General features: G+C 39.0%; 1 protein-coding gene across 3 annotated transcripts in view; it reads right to left on the reverse strand.

Annotated features, from left to right (window-relative positions):
• The window catches only part of LRBA (LPS responsive beige-like anchor protein), a 365,208-nt gene that overhangs the window by 161,005 nt on the left and 183,774 nt on the right, over positions 1 to 20,429 (reverse strand). For all 3 annotated transcript variants that reach the window (XM_085058223.1, XM_085058224.1, XM_085058222.1), the window contains exons 37-39: positions 12,658 to 12,782; positions 5,318 to 5,464; positions 2,550 to 2,686 (exon numbers count right to left, since the gene is read on the reverse strand). In XM_085058223.1, the coding sequence (XP_084914349.1) occupies positions 2,550 to 2,686; positions 5,318 to 5,464; positions 12,658 to 12,782 (409 nt within the window). The remainder of the gene's footprint in view (positions 1 to 2,549; positions 2,687 to 5,317; positions 5,465 to 12,657; positions 12,783 to 20,429) is intronic.

A 20,429-nucleotide genomic window follows, 5' to 3' on the forward strand; every position in this document is an offset into this window, starting at 1 on the left:
GACTTAGAAATACTGGCAGGACTTTTGTCGGGAACGCGTTCCCAAGCCTTAAAAACGTTAGCTTACCAGCTCGAGCTGCCCGAAAAATTGCAATGGCAGTTTAGAATATTTCGAGCAAGTTTTCATGTCCTTTCGTGGGCGGGGGGGAGGTAAAGAAATGTAAGTTCTTGCCCCAAAGGACTAATTTCGTTTCCCTTTTTACGGAGATAGAAAGAAATAACCACTCAAATTCGAGCTGCTTTCGCCTCTAAATTTACAAACGAAATTCTCCACGGCGGCAGCCGCCGGGGCGATGGAGCGGGGTGCGGCGGGGCCACCCTACCCGGCGGAGCGGCACACCCCGGCCCGACCGCGCCGCTCCATCCGCAGCCCCTCCGGCTCCGGCTGAGCTCCACAAGTCTTTTGTGGAGCCATCTGAGCGCTTTCCGCAGCGCTGATCCCGGATCACCTGGCAGAACGGGCTCAGCCCGCGGGGCTACCCTTTCCTTCCCAAAACAGCCCGGAGCCCGCGGATAAACTCTGATCGTATCGCTGCCGATGCTATCGCTACCTAAGGCAGGTTTTCCTTCAGGAACTTGTCACACTGTTTTCTTTTCAGTAGTTTAGACAAATATACAGGGAACTTAAATTTATCAAACAGATGAAGCCTCATTAATTAAACAGGCCTACTGAGCTTACAGCGGATTAGTTGTTGGGGCTTTTTTTTTTTTTTTCCAAGGGGCATTTTCTATAGCAGCTCGTCATCGCTATCAAGGTACATTGACTTCAGCGAAGGGTGGGGCAGGGAGGCATTAATGCTTGAAAAGAAGCTGTTTTTTAAGCTTAGTTTTAAAAAAAATTATTCAGATGTGAATTTCAGCTCCCGCCCCAACCCTGAGACATTACAAAAGGTCTTTTTTTTTTTTAAGTCCTCTAGCTAAAGTAACATCACAAGCAAAACGTTAGAGGTGTAGCCAGTATTTCATGTAACCAGCTCCTCTTGGTATAAGAACTCAAAGAAAATCTCTCAGATACAGGATAAAAGATAGAGTCAAACCAAACCAGAATGCCTACTCACAGTTAAGGGGAAAACCTCTACCAAATACTGGGAAATAGGAGAAAAGGAGGCTAATTATATGTTATATGTCAGTGTTCCCATAAAACACGTAACAGAAATGGTAAGAATTAGTAACTGTATTCAAAGACCCTATGTGCTAAACATGGAAAACAAAAATGCAGAATAATGCATATCTGTAAGACTTTTCTTATGCTAATACAATACAAAGCAGAACATTTTAGATGGAAAATGAAATACAGTAACACATCAAACTAACTTTACATTTTACATTTATATCCTTTTCATCAAGTGATTTTTTTAAAAGTTAAATGTGGCGGAGGTTTAGTGAAACATAGTGGAAGGAGTAAGCATATAAAAATTTTAGCCACTATCTCATACTTAAAATAATTTCCAATATATTTCAAAAATTCTTCAGGACCAAAAGAAAACTTGAATCTCATTTATGATATTGCATAAACTCACAGTTCTAGTTAATTGCTTATATTAAAATCTAGCTCTAACAATCTGAGAGCATTGCTTTTCAAAATAAATTTATTCCTTGATGGGATTTGATAATCCCAGCTTTCAGACCCACCAATGCCATTTTTAATACAGACAAGAACAATTTACTCAACAGGAACAAAGAACTGAACTGCTGCTTAACACACAAGGTATTCTCTCTACAGACAAGCAGAAAACCACCACTTCTTCCAGCAGTACCCTTCACAAAGAAGTTATTACCCTGTTTACCAGATATTACCTTATTACACAGATATTTAAAAAAAACAAGCCATGACTATGCCTAAATTGTGAGAATATTTACCAACTGTGTCTACTTTGGAAATGTTGCTGCAGTACTGTAGAAAACATTCAAGCGCAACATTATTAAGCTAATTGCACAATATACTCCCTTTGAAACTGGGATTTTACTGAAGGTTACTAATTTTAAACCAAAGACTAGTAATCAAGCAACTCGGAGCAAATAAAGTTTGTGAAAATTAGCAAGCCAGCTCAGAAACATCTTTTAGGAGGGCAATTATGGTTTACGCTTCAGCACAATAAATAATAACAGGCTCTGTAAAATGTGTTACAGAGTAATATGACAGAAGCACTGCAAACTTGGGAGTGTGGGAAGTTTAGTGCTGTGTTACATTGACATTAGCTAAAAACAGGAAAGTAAAACTAAGTATTTGGGCTAAAAGGCTCGTTGAACTTCCCCGTACTCACACAGGCCTGAGATTCAAGACGTCTTTATTTAAGACGTGTCTCCCTGGAGCTTTATTCGCAGAGAGCTAATTAACATTCAACTAGGGTCGAACTGTGGGAGGGGGAGAAAAAGGAGCAGGAAAGGAGGTGTCACCTATGTGAAGTTCAGTAACATATATGGTCACTCGCAAAGTTATTAAAGCAGCAACACTGCAGACCAATAGAGGTAAAGGAAGTCAAATGAAGAATTAAAGGTCTTGGGTAATTTGTCATCATCTCTCAGAGCTCAGGGTCAATGATCTCTTACCTTTGGGTCGATTTTCTTAAAACTAGGATCTTCTTCATCCACCTCAAAGTAGAGCTCAGAAAGAGTGATGGAAAGAGTGCCTTTCACTACTACTGAGGGTGCCACAAGCTGAGCTGGTGTGCTGAGTGCCACTGGACCTGCCAAAGCGAGAAAACACCAACAATGTTCAAACCGAAAAGAATGCGAGTACAAATTACTCACTTTTCAGGCCAAGAACATTAAAATAAAGCAAAGAGCACAGCTCTTCCTTAAAGAGCAAACCCCTTTTTGTCCCGGAAAAGAACATATGTAACAGATTTGCAGTGTCTCTGTGCTGCTGAGCACTGAAGCAGCTGCAATTGCAAACTGCTGCATACATTATAGAGAGCTGGCTTTAGCATGGCAGTCTTTAGCTTTTACTCAGATACATTTTCTGTCCAAGAAAACTCCAAGAGTTGCATACCTTCTGTTACATGAAACATAGAGTGCACACATGAACACCTGAAATCTTACTGTCCGATGTGTTCTTTAGTTGCTGGAAAGTTTTGAGACCATTTCACAAAGATTAACACAGCAGTCAAGGCTCAAAGTTGTCTAACTGCAAAGTGTTCCCTCATGGATGCTAGAAATCTATTGTTAAGGTTACACAATGTTATAGAGCCTAAAGTAAAGTGTTTTAAAGATGCTTTTGATTCCACGTTAAATATTGTTCAAGGATTCCACACAGTGTTAGTGTAGCTCGGGGACTGTGGGAGTAAACAGCTGGAGGGTTGGTTTCCAACTGAATGAATTTTTATTGGAATAATCACATCTCCACAGGGCTTATCACAGGGACAAATCAGACTACTACTGAAAACAATAGGTTCAGCATAGATCTGACAATGCAGAACCTATTATATAAACTAACACATACAGAAAGAAAACAGGTTAGGTTTGTCATCCAGCTGATTAAGAGGCAAGGAAATGAAGTTACTTGGCTGCACTATTATCTGACTTTTGTAAAACAGTGGAAGATATTAAAATGACATAGACAATTTTGTTTTAATAAAGCATCTATAAATGAGGTACACACGTTCAGGTAATCAACGTGAGAATAACTGACAAAAAATTCAGATGAATTGTCATTTCCATCGATTGTTAGGAGGATGATGGTCCTTAATCTCGCATCAATCTCAATGTGTGCCACTAGGACAAAAGAAGAGATGCTCTGCTGAGATCAGAGCAGCTTTGCCCTCTATTCCCAACGTACAAATACATTGTGTCTGCAGATGGGCATGAGATAGCTGCGGAACTGCCATGATTTCCCAAAGCTCACCCCCACAAACGGATGAAATAAGCAGCTATGTGTTCTTTTGCTGTCTCCCTTTGCCCCCTGTACATTAGCATGTAATCCAGAGGAGAAATAACATTTTTTCAATCACTCGCCGACATTCAATTACAGGGCAAGCAGACAGCTGCAGAAGCTGGGGCAGTCCAGGCCCTGTAGAAGACCCCTGACAATTTCCACTTCATTTCTAACCCATACCACTTTATTAGTGAGGATTACTTCTTAATCCTATTGCCATTGTCAAGATTATATAATTAAACTCCCCTTTCACCTCTATTACAGTATGAATGTATTACTCGAACCAATGAATGAATAATAGAAGGAAACATGGAGAAGGGTGCTGAGAAGGAAGCTCATGGCAGAAAGGGAAAAATAAAAGATTCATACAGAGAAATGCCATTGCATCATTCTCCCATTAATTTATCTTCCTATGCAAATTTTCTTTTTCCTTATGATGCATTTTTAGCTTTGCTTTTTTTTTGGGGGGGGTGTTTGGTTTTTTTAAAGAGTGGAATGCACTTCAAGGATAAGCAAAATCCCAATAAATAACCCCTTCCACCATTTTCAGTGAATTATATGCATGATCCGTACCAATGCAAGAGTATACTACCAGCTTCTCAGGGAACCAAAACTATCCAATAAATGAAATTTTTATCTAAATTATCTACATGGGATACCAGATGAGAAGTAAAAAAAAACCACACAGAAGTTTGCATTTTCCCTGTAAAACCCATGTTCCTCAAATAACAATTAAGCCACTTTCCAACTCCCAGTCTCTGAACCACTGTTTACTCTGGTTTTACATTTTGAACTGTACAGAAATGGGATCCACTCCACTGAGACTGCAACATCAGCAAAGGTTGCATGTGACTATGTAAAATTAATAAAGTTCAGTGGTCTGAAGTACTACTTCTTCAGAAAAAAAAACCAAAACCAAGTGAAGTCTAGTAAGACTGCAGTCTGTGGAGAAAGAACTTCAGTGGGGGAATGTCAAGGGGTTTAAAGGAGTTAAATCCAGCAAGTGGACAAATCCTTTACATGCAAGTAAATAACCAGTATGTACAATTTTATGGACTTAGGAAAAAATTTAAGGTCTCCAAAGCCTTAAATTACAGACAACCTGCCTAATTGTCCACTAGGTCTAATAATTTGAGTGGAATGAGGTCAAGAAAACAAAAGAAGCACTTTTCAAGGTAGAGCTATTTTCTATAAGGAAGGTTTTCTAGAATAGATATCCACTGCAGAAGCAAGAAGGGTATAAAAGGCAGAGAGAGAAAATGCACAACTCTCCTCAAATAAACCTCCAGTTTCTGAGGTGCATAGAAAATTATCCTAATGACCCAGTTATGGGAAGTGGGTTAATTGTCAATGTGTATCCCAAACCATGATTCACTGCAGAGACAGGGAGATCAGAACTTCAACAGTAAAGAAGCTGAGGAGAAAATTAGATAGGTGACGTTACCTGTCAAGTTCTCCACTTCTCTTTCTTCCATGAATGACATGATATCATCATCACCTTCCAAGAGAATCTCGCTTTCTGAGTTCTGGTTTCCTAAAACTTGACTCTTGATGGACTGCTTTCCTTTGACAAGTATATCCTCATCGGGAGCTGAAATGAGACACAGTGCTGTCCGTCAGGTCTCAGTGACAAAGGAGTGTGATTTTTATTTTTTTTTTTATTGGAAGTTGAGGAAGAAAACCGTTTAGCACTAGCTGTGGGAAGTACCTGTCTTAATCCTCTAATGTTAGGACACATCTAGTTTTAATCCTATTAAGCCTGCTCAAAATTATCCAGTGCTCTCTGCAGCGTTTAACTCCATTTCACGTGTTTATGACAGAGGGGAAAAGGATACAGCAGACTCCCTTCCCTCGCAGCCTTTCTGGGGAAGTCGAGCAGGGGAGCACACCCGACTGCCCGCTGTGTTCCCTCACCTCCAAAAAGCCACGCTCCGAGCCACGGTAGCGCCGTGACTGCCCCGAGCAGGGCCTGGCAGCACAGCACGGCCCGGGAGCGGCGAGACCCGCCGGGCAGCTCCACAGGCGGCTCCGGCCTCATTCCCACGGCACCGGGGCTAATCCCGCCGGGACAAGCCCCGGCAGCGGGGAGAAGGCGCTGCAGCCCCTGCAGCCCCGCGTCCTCCCCGCTCCCGTTGGCGGCAAGCGGAGCTGGTGAGGCAGAAAGGCTCCCAGCCCTCCGTGCCAGGGCTGAGGGGGCAATGTGCCCCGGGATGGCGCTGGAGGCAGGGAGCAGAGCACCTGCTGCCCAGGGGCACAGCCACCGGGCCCGGCCTCAGGAGGGGCACTGCTGGGCTCGGAAGGGAAGTGGCCAAGCGGCTGGTTTGGCGTGTCCCGCACAGGGTCCCCGGGCCGGGAGATGTATCCCTGCAGAGCCCGGGCAGCGACATTCATTGCCGCCCCGCACGGCCCGGCAGCGCCGCCGGCTCCGAATCTATTTTACTTAAATGACCAGCTTAAGGCAGCAACAGAAATGGGGGAAAAAAATAAAAAGGACGGGTAAAAAGAAAAGCACACAACAACAAAAACAAAAAACCAAACAAAAAAAGAAAAAAAGGAAAAAAAAAAAAGAGAATCATTTACTCGCACTGCACATCTCCCTCCGTGGTAGTTGCCAAAACACAGCAGTGCATGTGTCCACTTTTTTTTTTCCTTCCTAAAGTTGAAAATGAAAATAGTGTTTCTTAAAAGACACACTGAGAATACCCATGGCACAGCCGTGTTTGAAAAACATTCACCAAACACATCAGGACCAACTAACTTCAACACACTGCTGGCTGGGCTGCTCGCTCTGATTGCTGCCACACTTGGAGTTCCACGGGCTTCCTCTGAAAATATGCTAATCTGCAAACATTTACAGAAGGCACAGGCTCCCCGGTGGCAATATATAAAGTTTAAATTGTTTAAATAAATATATGCGTGTAAATTGCAAATAATAAAACTCTGCAATTCAGTGGAAAAGTAAAAAAGAAATCCACTCACCAAAAAGAAAAAAAAAAAAAGCAACCCAAAACAAACACAAACTATAAAAACTCCATTACAACAACAAAAAACCCCAAATGACCAAATACTGGTTTTGGTTTAGGCCTTGACCTTACAAAAAAACCCCAAACAACAACAACAAAAAGCAAACACAAACACAAACTCCCACCTCAAACAAACCAACCATAAACACAAATAAAAAGAAATTTAACTTGCCATCCAAAATAGAATGCAATTTATACATGATCCTTTTGCCCTAGCAATATTTGTCACTTGTAAGAAAGCCATAAAAATTATTACTGCAAAGCTTTAACTGCATTGTACAAGCACAAATTTTACTTTTTTACAAAATGTGCTCATGTAAATAATGATATCTCAGATTCTGGAATTGTTCAACGTGAGTTGAAAAACCTTCTTGTCATGGAAAATATGCGGCTGATATTTAGGAAGGTTTTCCTGTAATTAACTCCCCCTTGAGGATTTTCAGTAAGCAGCAGTAAAATTACCATCGGTATACTAACACACACCACATGCACTCTTACTCACTGCCCTACCAGCACTCTCTTGAAGATCAAAAAAAGTAAAATAGAACAAAAGTACCTCAGGATGAAGTCCAGGATAATAAATTATTTTCCTTTTTTTTTAACCTTTTTGTTTTTTTCTTTTAATGAAGGCAAACTGTATTTGTTGTTTCAAAAACCCCATCTGCACTGTACATACCTGCTATTTTTTGCTTCCTCTGTTACAATCTGTGTTATACTGATGAAGATTTCAAACTAGCCCTCCACCTATTCTTACTTAAGACTGAATTCAGAGCCAAGAACAAAGCTTAATACTTTTATACTTAGTACAACTAGTCCAAAATGCTGCTATGTCCTTCAGTCTTTAAGAAAAAACAAAATCAGTATGGCAGCTTCCAAACCAAAGGTGACTGGATAACCAAAATATACATCTCTTGCCTCACTTTTTTTCACTTACTCAGATTTTAATTCTTTCCCCAGTTACTGATATTATGCTGATTCAAAACCACGTATCTTATGTAACTGCCTTTTTCAATACAAGATTTTAGACCATAAATTATTTTACTCCATATTTGTAAAATACTTGTCATCTCTTTGCATATGATGTTAGTTACCAGTATTTCCTGGCATGCATGAAACTTGTGTAGGCACAGGGAGATGCAGAGCCTGTCCACACACCTGCTGGTACTAGCTGCTGGAAGGCAAATGAGACATCACACTCTGAACCAGAATCTGCTTTTTCTGTCCTGACATGAATAAAGCATCACATCTAAAACCAACACGCCCATGCTCACATGAGTATCTGCACAGAACAGGATATATTCCACATGGATTTACCTATTCTTCTGTAAGAGAAATGCACTTATGCAGGTAGGCCATGGTCTAGTTCTCTTCATTTATTTAATGATAAGAGATACTTATGATGGAGCATGACACCATGGGACAAACCCCATTCCCACGTGTATTACACTGGATTTCATATTTCAGGTCACAAACCCTGCTCTGCCATCTCTAACCACTGGCAGGCCTGCCAAAGTTGGTGTGACTAGATCCTCTGGCTCCAACCCTGCAGCTCCAAGCACACACTCCCACACACCTTCCCAAGATCTCCAGGCATGGCTTATGTATTGCTCTCAACCCAACAGTCTGCTGGCATACAACTTCATAATTATAACTCATTCATGTAATTCCAGGCAATCCTTCCCAACCCACTCTGTGAAACTCACACACATTTTTGCAAATGGATCTCCACATCTGCAGTGAATTTGTATTTATTCCAGTTAAATCTTTGTAACACTTGGGTGTAAAAATAACATTTTGCCTTATGTTGCTGACCAAGCTTTAGCCATTCCTAGAATGACAGATTATTTTAAATTGTTTGCCTATAACTTAAACTTACATGCAAAATACAGCTTTGCATGTAACTTTTAAGAGCCATTTGAGAAATCAAGTATCAGAAAGCATGATACTGCTTTGTTTTGATTTGTTTTTTTTTAACTGGTAATTATGCCAGGGAAAACAATTTGAGGAAAAGGTGCATTAAAAATCCCTTTTTATGTATCTCGTTTACAAAGGGTTCCCAGAAGCTTCCCTCTACTCTCCCTATTTATTTAAAAACATAACAATGGAAAAACTAATCACTTTCAAACCAAGTTTTAAAAATATTATTTTTAAGACTTCTTTTTCATCCTTCTAATCAAGTCAAAGCAAACTAACCAGTCAACTGCAATATTGTAGATGATCAGCTGCTGGTCCCTTGCAGCCACAAAGCCCTGAACTCCACCTATTGCCTTGATGGAAATGCTACAGACTGCTGTAATCCCCCTCTCACAAAATTTTTAACAAACATCAATTAGAAAAACCAATAAATCACTTGTTAAAAAAGGTTGGTAAGCAGCTAAAGATTCTCCCACAAAATACTGCATTTTGGGGTCAATTTCAAAATACCAACAGGTTTATACTCTTTTTTTTTTTTTTTTTCCACATTTATACAAGCATTTTGGTTCCATTTCTAAACAATAGGTGACAGGGAAAACAGAAAAGAGTTAACTCCTTCCATCCCAAACTTTCTACCACAGCACCTTCACCTCTCTTTCCTTTCCCCACAATACACTATTAGACTGACTTTTATAAATAGCCAGTTTGGAAGGATCTTTTTTTTTCCCCCCTTTTCCCTTTGAAAAATTACCTAAAGCCTTTTTTTCCCAAGCAAGTTAATGTGAACTTGGGAATGGCAATTAAATTGTCAGAATTAAAAAATTTGTTTTTAACTAGAAGGTAGCCAGAAGTATAGTCATGGGGCTGGTATTGATTGTCTGAACAGAGAACATTAGTCTTCAGGTATTTATTCTGCCACCTCTGCACCAGAGGTTCTCCTTCAAATCAAATCAATCCTTGGAAAAGATTGGTTCTTGCTACTAAGACACATAACTAGGCTGCAACAGAGCTGATTGTTGTTGTTCTCTCTAGGTTTTACTGAACAATATCTAGGCTTCCAATTGTTTCTGAATAATTTTCACAGTTGCAAATTTGGATTATTCCTACATTGTGAGTACTCTGGGGTGGAGAATACATCTGGTTGTATTTGAAAGACACCAAGCACTTGATAATGTGTATCTTCAAATGAAACTGAGCTAAAATCCATGTTATCAAGCATGGTTACTGCTTGTACTGCTCCATTATTTATGCATTATTTCCCCCTGCCACCCTTTTGGCAAAATCCCTTATGTCCAATTTCAGGTTTTGGTCTGTGATGTTTTGAAAAAACCTTAAATAGGCAGTAGGGAACCTTTTATACATTATCTAAAAATGCTTTTACTTCAGATACATGTAAAACTAATTGAAATTGAATAATTAATGATAAATTATTGATATGAAATCATAACATACTGGGGCAAATACTGTGCAAATCCTAGGAATATCTACACCATGAAAACAGGGCCTGAAAGTCTGATTCCAAAAAATCTAAGAATAATTGGAATTTCTGAGACAAGACTGGTTAATATTAGTTTATAAACACAATTCAGGAAGAAACAGATCAAGTAACCATTCCAGTCAACCTTTCTGACAACTGTACCTTCTGAAATGCAAGCAAAAAAACACCCAAACCAAACCCAAAACAACACATCAAAAAAGCCAAACCCACAATGAAACTAAAAATCCCGACTATCTTTGCACTCCTATACATTATATATAGCTTCCAGTTGAACTTGAATTTGTACTTTTTCATCTTGTTTTACACCTTGCCAGTGGAAGGTCCTGGAAAAAGATAGTTGCATGTGTACAGACACTCAGGCAGATAGCAACTAGCTATACTTTCAGAAATCACATTAAATCAAAACTTAGGGTAAACTAAAATATTCACTGTATAGCTAAAGAAACAGAATGACAACAGATAACAAAGACAGTATGTAAATTTAGAATAAAACAGTATCAGGAAATTAAGTGCAATAGAAGACTGTTAAGGATTTTAAAATCTGAAAGAAAGGCAGACAGAAAACAATTAGATCTATTTATATTACCAGAGTTAGTTACCAGCTATGCCTATTAGCTACCTATGAAACAAGGCTACTTTTATTCACTCTTCCTTTGCATTGACAAAAACTATTGTCCTGTCAAGTACAAAGTGATTATAAGCCACAACCCCTTGAAATATAGCATGGATTAGTGAAAATACCACACTAGTAAGAAATATGAATAATTGCCTTACTGTGTGTTTACTTATGGAAGAATTAGTTAACACAAATACAAATAGTTGCTCTAAATATTTTTTCAGTAAAAATAAAGATATTTTTTAATTTTTGACAGACAGTATAAACACAAAAATATGGGTAGAATACATCAAACAGTGAAAATATCTATTTAACTTAAATATGAAAGGGGGGCAGTAGTTGTTTATCCATGGAGTATTAAACAGAAAAAAGTCCTATTGCCCTAAAGTCCACGGTGTAGGAACAACACAAAGTATTAAGAACAACAAGCCCCAAAGCAAAAAGTGGGTTAATTAATTCTACATCTTGTTCCTTTTTCTATAGTCAAAGATGTAGGGCTCTACAAACATTGCTTTCAGATCACTTTATTGACTATTCTCTGTATGGTCATTTATTTCAGGGGACTGATGTCACACTTGGCATTATATCAGCTGACATATTGTAGACATTTTCTTCCAGAAATGGCTCTTTAAGGCTGAGTGCAAGAGGTTAAAATGCCTGATGGAAACCAACTTTACAACAGTGATGTTCTTCTATATTCATACCATAGTCTTAACAATCTAAAATTAGCATAAAATGTGTCCCTCCACACGTAATTTGTGTTTGCATATGTATGCAGTAATTCACAAACTAAAAAAGAAAAAAAACAAGAAACTAAATTTAAATTATTTCCTCAGTGACATGTGCTTTCAAGGTGAAGGGTACTCAGCTTTCATTATAAGAAAATTATACTTAAATACAAGATTTTACTACCTTATCAGTGTACCCTTCTTAGATAGCAAAGACAAAATTCTACCCTAAACCCTAAAGTTCACTGGCTTGGGGTGTGGTTTTGTTTGCTTGTTTATATTTTGATTTACTACAGAATTCTCAAACTGACTATTGTAATAGTTTGGTAAAAGCATTCCCCTCTAGAATGGACATAGCATCTCATAACTGAATGATCCCTGCTTACGAAATGAGGAATAAAAACTGTCAAAAAAGACCAATCCCCTTTTTAAAATCACCAGGTAGAAATCATCATTACCATTTTGCTGCTTGAGCAATACCTCATATGTCAGCATTTGCTACTATTTATTCCATATCAAATTCTTGCACAAAAACTTGAGGACTTACACACAAGCAAAGATTCAGTTTAGCTTGTAGAAATGTTATTTTTCTTTTAATGTATCTTTAACAACAGGCAGACATGCTAACTGAAATAATTGCTGTGGATTTCTGAACAAGAAAAAAATCTTCTTTTGAAGTTTCTAAAGTATAAGCAGGCAATTTACATGAACGTCCAGGGATTAATGGCAAAATTGCATCCCCTTTTCTTCTGCTTACTGAGGACAGTAATTGCTGTATGCAAAGTATGCCCAGCTAAGATGGAAAGAAGGGTCTCAGCAAACACCAGCATTGCCAATGTGCAGGAATGGCCAGGTAACCTTTGCATCAAAAACACGCCTGAACCGCAACGACAAAAGCCTTTGCTTTGGGACCGTTTCCTAGCATCCCACAAGGACCAAGGTCTAGCCTTTCCCACCACGTCCTGTAACCTGCTGCTGGTGGCAGGAGGCAGATTTTACACTGACCATGCTCTCCGGCTGCCCTGAGTGTCGCTTCAGGATGTGTCGATCCGAGGGGGTTACGCACAAATCGTCGCCGGCGCCGCAAGTCATCTTCCCAGTAGTCGAGGCGCCAGAACTCACGAGGACGACTACAATGAAACAGAGGAGCCACATATGTTAGCAATTATCAACCAGCATGGTAGCGCTGAATTTCTGCATAAAGCTCTCCTTGTTTGCGCTGCTTTTGCCTTTTTTTTTTTAACCTCCCCCCCTTTCTGCAATCTTTTACTTAGGTATGTCCTTGAAAATAACAATATCACCTTCCAGTCTAAGGAACTCCTTTCCCTTTTTTCTTGGAAGGTGAAATGAGCACTAAATACATCATTTTGAAATGAATTGCTGACAGTGTGATCAGTTTCCCCACACTCTAGTGGCATGTGCTCCGATTTCAGCCTCATTTCAGCCTCAGCAGGGCACCTTTCTCAGTGACTGCATTTATAAACCAGAATAGGGAAAAGGCTATTATAAATATGGTATAGCATTACCTATATTAATCAAAGTCTGTCCCCCTTCATTTTTCTTCCTAATTTGTGCCTTTTTGCACAAGGTCAGTAAATCATGCCATGAATTCTTGGTCCAGAAAGTGTTAACTTTAATGAATACCTCAGTTACATGGTTATGTATGTGATAATAAAATATTACTCTGTTTAGATGTGCAGGAATTTAATTAAAATAATCTCTTAAAATATTCATTACATTTAGCCCCTGAGGCTTAGAACAACACGAGAAAATGCATTTCTTTTCCATTTACTGTTTTTAAATAAACCATTCCAGGAGAGTGAAACAGCAATCTATTTTCAAGCAAATCAGATTGCATTTCTGGTTTATGTAGTTGTGTTTTTACATTTAATTAAAAACTACACGTTATGATGTGTAATAATTGCTACACAGTAAGCATACTTTTAAAAATTACATCTCGAAAAGGTTATATCAAATTCATTATTTTCCATTTTATGCTTCAAATATACATAGATCTTGTTAATATGGTCATATATAAGTGCCAGTTACTATCAGCTTAGATGATCATGAAGGAATGCCACTGTAAAACAATATTTTAGCCCAGAGAATGTACAAAAAATGCCAATTTCAGGTAAGGCAAATAAACAAACAGAATATGCCTGAGGCATAGAATAGCCATGATATCCTGAAAATGTGTACATTCAAATTAAAAACACTGACTTTGTTTACAGAGCCAGTATTAAAACAATAGGTGAAAATGCAGATATATCTTCCATTTCTGATCCAGGAGCTAATAGAAAGTATACCTGTCAACACTGACAAATGAATAGGTATAACTAATCTACAGATCACAATGTTAAAAATATCTGGTTCTACATTTGTAGTTCTGAGGTTTAAAGGCAGAAATTAGTTTTATTTATGGTAAATCAAGGTTTCAAGCAAACATAGTAACAAAAGCCAAAATGATTTGCATAACACTACTCTCAAACACAATTTGTAGACATTAAAAATTCCGACTGGAAATAATTTTATAAAAATGGAGACTGTCTTTGCGTTCTTCATTAGAATTCTATGCCTATTTCTAACACCAAAGAAAAGGCAGTTTTAGTCTTCATCTTCCTAATTGCTTAATTTCAGAAAAATGCTGAAGTATTGGAATCAAATTCCCCAGTATCTTATTTTCACACTTGTCTGTATAACCATCACGCTAAAATTGGGATGCTCTGATTATAAGATCCAATGATTTTGGAACAATTAAAACCAAAGGAAAACTACAAAATACAGGAAGATATGGGTTTATTCAAAGGTCGATTAATAACTTAAAATTCTCCATTAATGACTACAGCAAAAAGGCAGAACACAGCTGGCTATGTGCATGCCTTTGATAGTCGTAGAGCATGGATAGGCACTTCATCATTCTGCCTTCTTACATTTATCTGTTAAAATTATTATCAAATATCAGCCAGGATGCAGTCGTGAATCACAGCCAGCTCCTCGTCTTCAGGGGAATGATACAATGAGGGTCTATTCATCAGGGTGGCAATCGGCACGAGTAATTAGTTCCCTAGACTGGGATCTCCTACAAAGCTTATTTCAGTCGGCACCACAAACATATGACAATGAAAAGCTAATGGAAGCCGCTAAAATTTGTTAACCTCTTCTGCCATCAATCCTTCTGGTGTTCTGGGCTACAGTATTATGCAAAGATGGTAAATTATTAATTTGTCATTCATCTATCTCGCCACAGTTTTGATAGAATTAAGTGATGCCATTCTTCTGGATAACAATTACAATTACAGCACATTACAAAACTATGCTCAAATTATTAGGAAAACAGGTAACAATGATCGGGCATGAAGTATTATCCTGAAACATAATATATCTTTAGTCCCTTACTTTTATTTTCAGTTCTGCATATGAAATTTGCATAGGATTCTATCTCCTTCAGTGGTGCACTGATTGTTCACACACAACTACATAACCACTATCAGACTGTGTATTTGAGTATTTGTAAGTATTGGCAAACACTGCATTATGAGGGCAGAAAAAATAATTATCTCCTCTTTGCACGTAGAAAAACATCCAACAAAACCCTACAAAGCCAAAAATAAACACCTTTGTTGACTAATGGTTACAAGTGAGACATTTTTGAGAGCAGCTACTGGGACAAACACATATTAGAACCAATTTGAACCAGTTTATATTAGAACCAGTATACACCAGTACACTACGAAGCCACTCCAGAACACTGGCTTACTACTAAGAACAACTGACCACTGCAGTTCCATCCCCAAAAGGCAGTGCTGTGCCATGCTGACTTTGTACCTTTGCAACCAGGGGGAGACAGGCAGAAATATTGCTCTGATTTGGGTGGCACTGACTGCCGGCTGACTGAAGGACTATGAAGCAAAGGGCCAAGGAGGCAGATTTTGGGGACAGTATAGCATGTAGAGGGAACATTTGACAGCAGGAGTTCCTGGCCCAGCAGTAAAGGCTGCCATATGGACTAAAGGTGCTATATGGACTGGATCGATGAACATAAGTACTCAATTAGTCTAAGTGCAAGAGCAACATTGCTCTGGGGATCAGGGATTTATGAATTATAAATCATATGATTTGCATGGATTTGTCAGGGCTCCCTCTAACATGATACATAATTAGTGGTTCCTTAGTAACAATATTGACTGAATGGAAACAAAGCTTTTATATTAAGTGTTTTATTCAAATAGCATAACCATTATATTGCTTTATTTTTCCAACAGTTTCCCAAATTACCAGGCTGTGTACTCAGAATTGAGAGAAAAGCTTCCTCTCATTTCCATGCATCTAACTGAATTGCTTAAATTGTACAGAGATGAGATCAAATTTAGAATGACCAATATAACCTATTTCCTCAAGACTTTGTGTCATGCAAAAAGGACGTCACTTCACTGTGGGCAGTGAGGAAAAGTCTAAATGCTCATTTATCTCCACTCCCAGAGCAAGAAACCTGCATTTCCATCCAGTTTCAAAGACAAGACAATTTGAGATAAAACATAACAACTGCTGTACTAGTTTTATACTAGTGTTATAGCAAAGTGATTTTAGGCATGGGAATTACCTCTTGGTCCTCATACCTGTGTAGATTTCAATAGAACCTAAGCCATACCAGAGAATAAGAGGATCATGCAATTGCTGAAAAATTATTTCTTGTAATGTCTTATCCATTTTGTATTTCAAGATACTCTGCCATGTCTAAGACCCCAGAAAAGAAACAGTCAATACACCAGTGTGGGTTGTACAGGGACTGTGTGAGGTAGGGAAGAGGAAAGAAAATGCAAACCTACAAAAGCAATAGTTTGAGAGATCTTAAGGCTGTACTCAAGCTACCAGTTAAGTAAGAATGGTTTTTAGCACACCACAAAAGTCCCCATTCAGATCCTTAGATTAGTAAAGCAGCCAATAAACAAATACAGAACAGAAAAGAGAAACAAAGAAATTGAAAGAAAGGTAAAAGTGCACAGCTGTGGAATTATAGAAATCATCTGCAGAGACAGAGGGCAGCAAGAGCTCTAAAAGACCTCTTCTATCTAGAAGGCTATCTAGCCTCAAAGGCAAGAAAACCCACTTCCACAAAAGGCAATCACAACAAACCTAAAAGCAGAGACACCTATGCGAAAATACCAAGGTAAATTTTGAGATTGCACACTTCTTGTCCGAACTCTTAACCATAGAGTGAAGCAGGTGAGTCAATCTCCAAACCTAATCAATCCTTGGTCTCTTCACTAAGACCATCAGCAAGGCAATCAATCACTGATGACGATTCCTCAGGTGTAGATGCTCAAACACAGAGACTTAGGCTACATTAGCTTTGTAGACAGCCAAAAACAGACTGGCAACACCACTTACACACGAGAAATAACAGTACAGATCTGAAAGGAAATCTTAAAGAACAACTCCACAATTTCCTCAAGTGCCAACTGCATGTCTACTACAACTTTTGGTTATAATTTATTATACATTTTGGTTGCAATGGCTCATAGAATGCAGAGTATCGGGTGCTCCTTTTACATTACATGAAAGAGCAGCCACAGAACACAAATAGTGGTGCCCAATTTTAAAAATTACATAAGCCAGATGATTTTAATGCTGTTCAGGAACACTTCTTGGTCTACATCTAGAAAACTTTTGCTTCTATGTAAAATGCTTCAAGAACTCAAACCAGGTATCTTTTGCAATAGACACAAACATTTTCCTCAAAAAAAACCCCACCAAAAAACAAAAACAAACCTTCAAAAACCCTAACAATAAGAATTGAATCACAGAATCACAGAATGGTTTGGGTTGGAAGGGACCCTAGAGATCATTGAGTTCCAACCTCCTGGCCATGAGCAGGGACACCTCCCACTAGACCAGGCTACTCAAGGCCCTGTCCAACCTGGCCTTGAACAACTCCAACCTGTTCAGTGACTCACCCTCACAGTAAAGAATTTCTTCTCAGTATCTAATCTAACCCTGCCCTCTGTCTGTTTGAAGCCATTCCCCCTTGTCCTATCACTCTATGCTCTTGTAAAAAGTCTCTCTCCAGCTCTCTTGTAGTCCCCATAGGTACTGGAAGGTGCTGTAAGATCTCCCTAGAGCTTTCTCTTCTCCAGGCTGAACCACCCCAAGTCTCTCAACCTTTCCTCGTAGGAGAGGTGCTCCAGCTCTCCGAGCATCTTCTGGCCCTCTGGACTTACCCCAACAGTTCCACATCCTTCCTGTGCTGTGGACCCCAGAGCTGATGCAGCACTGCAGGTGGGGCCTCACCAGAGCAGAGGTGCAGAATCTCCTCCCTTCCCTGCTGCCCAAGGTGCTTTGGATGAGCCCAGGACACATTTGGATTTCCGGGTTGCCAGTGAACACTGACAGCTCACATCAAGCCTCCCATCCACCAGCATCCTCAAGCCCTTCTCAGTAGGACTGCTCTCAATCCATTCACCCCTCAGCATGGATTTGATTGTCAATCCAAAGATAAACGTGCTGCAGTTCTGGAAAATACTGCAAAACCTTTGGTGGAGTACCTCCAACAGACTGCAGGGCACCATGTAATGTAAGAGGCTGCCTAATCTTGCAAACTGAAATCTACTGCATTTCCATTCACCTGGATGTCCAGAGTATTAACTAAAATTTCTCCTATTTTGCATGTAATAGTAAAATGCAAGATTTGTTCCACTGACTCAATAAAATGCAAATTTAGATAGCAAGTAAAACATTTTCTGAAGCACTTCGGTATTCTTGTAATGAGCTTTCACGAACTGTGATCTAAAAACGCAAGTTACACCAGATCATACAATTAGCATACATGTCAATAAACATTTATCTAGAAAATGTCCTGTTCATATCTAGATGCATTACTGACTTGTAATATGATCAAAAGTACCCAACACACTTTGTAAAATAAAACATTGACCTTAATGATGCCAAAGCAAACACTGAAGATGTTAACATGCAAGTTCTCAGCAGCACTATCAAATTCCACATCTCATGCAGAGATCCCATGCACAAGTGTTTGCCACGTGGCAAACCTAAACCAGAGCACCAATGCAGTAGACAAAACTACTTTTCCAGTAAATCAGGTTCCTGACCTGATTCCCACTTTGCCTGTATTACCAAGGTACACAGGAAAATATTTGATTAGTATTAAGTCAAAGTCTCAGCTAAAATATTACTTGGCCAACTACACTCTGTGTGTATTTCACAGCACTTCACTGATAATGTAGCTACTTCAGAACATTAAAGATTAATTAAATCCTGATAAGTGCACTGAGATCTTTGGAAATGCTGCCTATATTACCTATACTTTCTTCAATGGCAAAACCTGTTACAGTTGTACTCTCTCCCCCTCTCTCAGCTGCATTCACATAAGCATTTGTGTGGCCACACTATACCAAAGCACAGAAACTAGTTAGAGTTCATTGGTTTTATTCTGTTTTATATCAGTGACCTGTTCACCCTGCAGCCTCACCAGCAACTATGTAACTAAAAATAAGAGAAAGAGATGTGCAGGTGAGAGAAAGAAAGGAAAGGATAGGAAAGAATATCAAAAGACATATCACGTAATCCTACTCTAATATTAAGAGAATCTCTGCCTTCTCATGTTATCTTCATTTTCCCCATATATTCATATTCCATAGTTTCAGGATACAGACTTCCACAAATAACAGTGAATCCTTAAGAAGAAAAAAACATAATGTGCAGGGAGGCTCTTAATCTCTGCCACAGTTATTGCTGTAGTAACAGGAACTGGTCATAACAAAGGCCCAAGGCCACTGAGTACAACTTCTTTGGCATAATATCAATTAGGCAGAACACTAATGTAATCCATTTAATCAGCATAGTCTATTTACTTCTCCTAACCCTTCTCCAAGAAAACATTTGGCTTTGTCATTAAAGGATTTTTCTTCCCCCTAAAAGGACTTTGGCCTTTATCTATGCTTTGAAAGGTGTGTGGAGGGGGGTTTCCTGAAGAGAGTAGTGTCTTTCTTCTTTGCATCTTTCAAAGGAAAGAGATGAAAAAAAGCAGGCTATGAATTTCAGGCACAACATGTGCATGGACCTAGCACAGAACTCTGAGGACTTTGCAGAGTTGTAGGGGACCTTTGTACAGTTTAAACCTCAGGTGCTTCCAGTGTAGAGGAAAAGAAGTGAATGTCAGCAAGGGAAGCATGTTTTAACAGATGTTTCATGATATTTCCCCATATAAACACGACAGTACAGACAGCACAGATCTGTAATTTCTAGATTTTGCACTTTAAAAACTAGTAGAAATGCTGTTAGTATGCTTCAATACAGTAATAGGATGTTAGCTCTTTGTCTCACCCGTTAGACACTGGAGCTACAACTCCCTGCCCAGGCCTCCTGATCTCTGTGTTTTCATGGAATCATACCAAAAATCCATTCCCACCTAACTAGCATGCAAACACAACCAGAGGAACAATGCCAATTTCAGATATCACAGAGATTCTTTTCTGCACTGACAAGCTTTGAATTCCCCATTTAAAAGGCAATCCAGAAAAAATGTTGACTATAAATATTTTAGTCTCCCTTTACGCATTATAAAGCACCATGTCAGGGAAAAGACAAGCCCACCTTTAAGGTGTTGCTGTCCTAGATAATGGTGTTATTAACCTCCAGTTTAAAAACAGTTCTGTTTATGTATGAGTTTATGTATGCTCCTCTTTGATCTTTATTAACCCCTTGGTAGCTAACCACTGTCCCAGCTTTTTGGAACATTCTTTGAAGTGCTGGCATTCCAG

The sequence above is a fragment of the Lichenostomus cassidix genome, chromosome 4 (genome assembly GCF_008360975.1).
Source record: "Lichenostomus cassidix isolate B80296 chromosome 4, HeHo_3.0, whole genome shotgun sequence".
In the NCBI taxonomy this organism is placed as follows: Eukaryota; Metazoa; Chordata; class Aves; order Passeriformes; family Meliphagidae; genus Lichenostomus; species Lichenostomus cassidix.